This window comes from Camponotus vicinus, unplaced genomic scaffold, assembly GCF_025532165.1.
Source record: "Camponotus vicinus isolate PSW18456_S1 unplaced genomic scaffold, iyCamVici1.0 SCAF_2, whole genome shotgun sequence".
In the NCBI taxonomy this organism is placed as follows: Eukaryota; Metazoa; Arthropoda; class Insecta; order Hymenoptera; family Formicidae; genus Camponotus; species Camponotus vicinus.
This window is the reverse complement of record NW_028141956.1, coordinates 205,836-211,841: the sequence shown is the minus strand read 5'-3', so window position 1 is coordinate 211,841 and position 6,006 is coordinate 205,836. Positions and strand designations below refer to the sequence as shown.

The 6,006-nt window shown below is 30.1% G+C and overlaps 1 protein-coding gene across 2 annotated transcripts; it reads left to right on the top strand.

Moving 5' to 3' along the window:
* The first annotated feature begins 854 nt into the window (after window positions 1–854).
* Window positions 855–5,802, top strand: Gcs1 (mannosyl-oligosaccharide glucosidase). 2 transcript variants are annotated; one of them, XM_083091060.1, is made up of 5 exons: window positions 855–1,115; window positions 1,429–1,523; window positions 1,901–2,108; window positions 2,761–2,951; window positions 3,026–5,802. In XM_083091060.1, the coding sequence occupies exons 3-5, from the start codon at window positions 1,911–1,913 to the stop codon at window positions 5,079–5,081; spliced, it is 2,445 nt and encodes an 814-aa protein (XP_082947186.1). In that variant the 5' UTR covers window positions 855–1,115; window positions 1,429–1,523; window positions 1,901–1,910; the 3' UTR covers window positions 5,082–5,802. The 2 variants fall into 2 exon arrangements, with proteins under 2 accessions (XP_082947186.1, XP_082947187.1); XM_083091061.1 differs by having other exon boundaries at window positions 855–1,132.
* The last annotated feature ends 204 nt before the right edge of the window (window positions 5,803–6,006 follow it).

Genomic DNA, 6,006 nt, shown 5'->3' with positions numbered 1-6,006 from the left:
TCATATACGATAACAATATCTTTTCGATCACAGATAATTTATTATTTATAAGACAATGTTTGGCATTCAAATATTTATGTAGAAAGTAAGCGAAAAAAGAAAAAAAGATGTACAGAACTAGCTGTGAAAAAATGAACAAAATGAATGAAATTGGCCAAATGAATATGAAAGGAATGAACTTTCCTCTCGAATTTTTATGCTTTTAGAAATTACATTACATTATGTCCGGCCTTTTTTTCATTTGACAATTTAAGTATAAGAGAGAGTACGAGCTGAATATTAATCAAACGATAGAACAAGAACATGAACATGTAAACAGCATAACGTACGAACTCTTCCCTAATGTGATTATATATATATACCGTGTAATAGTTAACGCTTTATTTGTATAATATATACAATTCTATTGGATAAATAAATATAAAAACTGTTAAGTAATATATTTTGTTGATTTAAAAAGCTCTTGTAATGTTTAGATGTACTATTTATACCGCTTACCATTAGCATAAACTTTGAAAATTTTATTTATTAGCGTAAACTTTAATATTCTGAGAGTCTTTGATTCTTATCAGATTATTAACTCTATCTTTTTATATGCATATGCAAGGGTAAAGGATATCGCACACAATATATAGATAGATGAGATAAAATATATAAATAATAATATATAAATACACACACACACACACACACACACACACACACACACATATATATATATATATATATATATATATATATATATATATATATATATATATGTCTTATCTCTTATATATATATATTTTTTTTATCTATCTATAATATCCTTGTATATGCATATTAATGCTTACACAGTGTATGTCGTTGATTTGAGACGCGAGGTATACCAAATGCCAATGTATACGTATACATGTACCGGTGGCATGATGTCGTAGAAACATGAAAGAATTGTAAAAATCCTATATATTCAGTTTATCTGTACTTTAGTAACATTTGTGCGGCTGTGATATATACCATTAAGTGTATTAAGTATATTTACCGTTTATAAATTATCGTAGAATTTTTAAAAGCAACGTGAAAAGCGATCGACGAGGGATAACCTAAGTTGACATATGTGCCATATTCGAAAAAGAGTACAGTATTTAAATAAGTACGATTCGTACGATTTCAACGACTTTAAGCATTGTAGAGAAAATTATGTCTAGTCTTTTTCATTTTATTACATAAAGTTTCTTTACGACTCTTGATGAACAAATTTTTTATGTCATCTTTTATTTAGATAGCTTTGCGATTTAATGCGTTAGGTTAGGTTTGATGTAAATTTTGGGGATGTGTGTTTATTTAATTTTTTTATCTACTATTATAAAGTAACATTTTCTTATCATGTGGCGTTAAGCATTAATATGTATATATATGAAAATTAATATTATTATGTGATTATATTAGGACAACGTGAATTAGAGACGAGATTAATAGAGATTTGCAGCGTGTCTAATAAGTTGTATACATAATCAATGAAAATTCTTTGCGTATGTAAAAACGTAAGTAAAAGATACATATAATTTTTAACATAATAACTTTTTACTATTTTTTAATATAGCTGTACAAGTCGATCAAACAAGGATATTAAATTTGAAAGATGAAAAGGAATTGTAAACAAGTATATATACATGATTCTTAAAAATAAATAGAAAAATTCCTCTCAACTTTTAGAATCGTTTTATTGTGCTACAGTTTATTTAAGTATATATGTATTGATTACACTTTAATTTATACTTTTATTACTTTAGTTATATGCTTCTAAATATTCTTTAATCCTTTTTTAGATTGCTGTACATATATTGCTCTACATGTGACTTGTAATAAAGGTATGCATGTGTATGCAAAGTGTAATATATCAATATTCTTTTTATTCCAGTATAATTAAAATGGCAAGAAGCAAAACACAAGAAAAACACACAAAGATAAAAGCTAAACTTGTGAATGCAAGTTCTGCTAAGACAACTAAAAATTTACCGTCATCAATGAATTCTGCAATTGGTGTTATATGTATTGCCATTGCAGTTTGGTTTGTAGCTAAAGGATATCTTGAAACAAGAGTAAATACTCCATATAATGTAGAAAAGGTATGTAAATTATTGCAAATACAATCATGATTATATAACGTGTAAAATTGATTATGTTACAGGCTAATATCTCTAAAAATATAAGAGATACTTTTGATTGTTATATTATATTTTATTTTTTTATTGATATATTATTATTTTACTTTATTAATTATTTTTTTCGTAAATATGGAAATTTATCAAAAACTTAATTAGTACAAGGAAAAGCATGTGGAATTTTTTTGAAATTTAAATGAAAATGAGTACAATACACATGGAATACACATATAATTTAAAATATCATATAAATTGAATAACTTGGGCTTGAGTAATTTTTCAAAATTTGCAAAAAGTTGCCAATTGTATTAATTAAAGTTTAACAAATTACTTAATATAAGAAATAACAAAAAATATGTTTTTTGTAGCAAAAATAAAATGTAATGATCAAATGTTTATTTCTTATTCTAGTTTTAGAAATATTGGTTTATGACATGTTGAAATATACATTCTTTGTACATATATATATATATATATATATATATATATATATATATATATATAGATAGATAGATAGATAGATAGATAGATAGATGGATAGATGGATAGATGGATAGATAGAGTCAAATATAATTGTAAACTTACATCATCAACTTGAATATTGTTTGAAAATTAGCTAGTTACTGTATCTGGCTTGGACGTTCCGGATAGATATTGGGGCACTTATAGATCTGGTGTATATTTTGGTTTAAAAACAAGAGATCCGCATTCTTTGGTGACTGGTTTAATGTGGTATTTTCCACGTTCTCTACGATACGACGGAAACGGATTCAGACATTGGTGTGACCAAGATGATAAATTAAACAGGTACTGTAAGAATCTCTTTAATTTTAGTCGGATAAAAATTTTGCCTATATGGCTAATCAAAGTTTAAATGGCAGATATGCATGGCTGGAGCATGACGGACGAACGTTTGGTGTTCAAGAAATAGTAGATAATTCTGTAGTTATAAAAACAACATTTGTCAAGAGACCTGGCGGATATCATGGTGGTGACTGGACTGCAAGAATTGCAGTATTGCCAGAGAAAGAATACGATAAAGGGGAAGAAGTATCGCTGTTATTTTATACCGCTATTGAAGAAAGCACAAAAGGTTGGATAAAGGCTAATCTAGGAGATTATAATCGTTTAACGGGAATAGAGGGAAACACGAAAGGATTAGGATCCTTCATTATAAACCTGAATTTAATAAATGGTACCATAGAAGAACATTCCTTTCTCGCAACAGTCGCGTCTGGTCTAAATGTATTAAAAGAAACTGTTTTGCAAAATCTTCGCATTGCGACCGAAAAGGGATCTATGGAGAAACACGTAGTTTTAGCTGGTGAACAGTTGCTCTTATTATCCGACGGCAAGAAAGAGGATCCAAATTTCGTAGTTACTCAAGTAACGGGAAGAGCTCCTTTCGAGATTGAAGTTAGTTACGAATCTGGCAGCTTCAGTAATAGAATAGACAAACTAACGGGAAAAAATTACGACGAGGCTCTTGAGAAGCAAAGGCAATTATTTTCGACAAAATTTGAAAGTGTTTTCAAATTAAAATCCAAGGGATATACAGACGATGAAATAACATTCGCAAAGATGGCATTCTCAAATCTCGTAGGTTCAATAGGTTATTTCTATGGAACTTCACAAGTGCAAAGTACGTATACCCAGGAACCCGTGCCTTATTGGAAAGCACCTTTGTATACCGCTGTACCCAGCAGAAGTTTTTTCCCTCGTGGTTTTCTGTGGGACGAAGGTTTTCACGGTTTACTCATCTCAATCTGGGACACGGAGATGGAGTTGGACATTATAAGTCATTGGTTTGATCTGATGAATATCGAAGGATGGATTCCAAGAGAAATGATTTTGGGCCAAGAGGCTCTGGCTAAAGTGCCCGAAGAATTTGTTACTCAGATCAATACAAACGCTAATCCGCCCACGTTCTTCCTAACGCTGGACTTTATACTCCAGTATAAAGAACACGAATTATTGAAACATAATTTTCAGATGCTCGACAAATTATATCCACGCTTGCAGGCGTGGTTCTCATGGTTCAATGTCACGCAGATCGGCGATTTACCTGGCACATATAGATGGCGAGGCAGAGATGAGACGACTAATAGAGAATTAAATCCCAAAACGCTTACATCCGGTCTGGATGATTACCCTAGGGCTTCGCATCCGAATGTGATCGAGCGTCATGTCGACTTACGTTGCTGGATCGCGTTTGCCGCTCGAGTTATGGCTAGACTCGCCGAAACGCTAAATTACTCTACTAAAAAATATGAAGAAACTTTTCAGTATCTATCCGATAACAACTTGTTGAACAAACTTCATTGGTCATCGAATACACAAATGTATTCCGATTACGGTTTACATACCGATAAAGTAATTTTACGGAAATCCGCATTACCACCTCACAAACAGCGATCTCATACGCAATCTTTGGAAATGTTACGCGTCGTATTGGAGGATCCGTCTTTAAAATACGTCGATACAACCTTTGGATATGTGTCGCTGTTCCCTTTCATTCTACAGATCATTGACCCTGACTCACCACAGTTGGGGAAAGTACTGCAAGATCTACGGGATCCCGATTTGTTGTGGACCAAATATGGATTGCGCTCACTCGCGAAAACATCACCGCTATATATGAAATTCAATACGGAACATGACGCGCCTTACTGGCGCGGTTCTATTTGGATAAATCTCAATTATTTGACGGTACGGGCCGCGTATCATTATTCTAACGTGAAGGGTTTATATCAAGAAAACGCGAGAAAGATATATGAAGAGTTGAGAAAGAATTTGATACAAAATATTATTAAGCAATATAAAAAAACCGGATATTTGTGGGAACATTATGATGATGTCGATGGGAAAGGCAAAGGAAGTCATCCCTTTACTGGTTGGACTTCCTTGGTTGTATTACTTATGGCAGAAATATATTAAATGTTTTCTAACGCGAGTGTACGTACATACATACACATATATATTTCATTTAAATCTTATTATTAGAAACTTTTTTACAAAAAGTAGAATTTTAAAAGATGCTGTGAAATGTTTGCTTAAAATTATTAAATAGAATTTATTGATGTAACACACATACACGCATGTACATACGCGTGTACGTGCACGCACGCACACACATACACAATTATATATAATATATACACTCTCTCTATTTTTAATTATATATAATTAAATCTCTCTATTTTTAATTATATATAATTAAGTATATATAATTAATATATATGTATATTTTATTGTTATGTATATTATCTTTTATATTGTGTTATTTTGAGAATATTACTATTTTATTTGAAAAAAAAAAAAAAAATTACAGAGATACGCATAGAGCATTTATATTACATAATTTGTAAAGGTAATGTACAATAATGTATATCTAATGTATTATTCTCTCCTTTTCCCTCTCCCTTCCTCTTTCTACTCACTTTCTCCTTCTCTCCTTTTTTTGATACTACTCAAAAAAGTCAGAGGAAATATTTTTATGTAAATATTCAAAATGCGAATATTTCTCTGTACATAGGAATAAGATAGTATTTAAATATAATAATTGATATAAATTTTTTCGATGGTACATTGTAGCTAAGTAGAATATTCTGTATGTCACATGAAAAAATAAATTTTTGATAAAATCTTTTTATTTTGATATCTGTGTTGAATAAATTTAGTTTCTGTCTCAATAATACTATATGAAAACTTTGTAAAATATAAAAAAATCATATTATGTAGATGTAACATCAATTAAGAGATAATATTGTCTAATGCTAATTGTGAAGAGAAAGGAATATTTAAAAAATCTAGACTATTTAAATTATTTTAATTTATCTCTGATAAAACATTTTATATTTTA

What these genes read in the sequence shown, in the direction of transcription:
- Gcs1 (XM_083091060.1), top strand. Translation starts at nt 1,911, where the DNA reads ATGGCAAGAAGCAAAACACAAGAAAAACACACAAAGATAAAAGCTAAA. An exon ending in CTCCATATAATGTAGAAAAG is followed by an intron (nt 2,109 to 2,760) that starts GTATGTAAATTA and finishes TTTGAAAATTAG; the next exon opens with CTAGTTACTGTATCTGGCTT. An exon ending in CAAGATGATAAATTAAACAG is followed by an intron (nt 2,952 to 3,025) that starts GTACTGTAAGAA and finishes TTTAAATGGCAG; the next exon opens with ATATGCATGGCTGGAGCATG.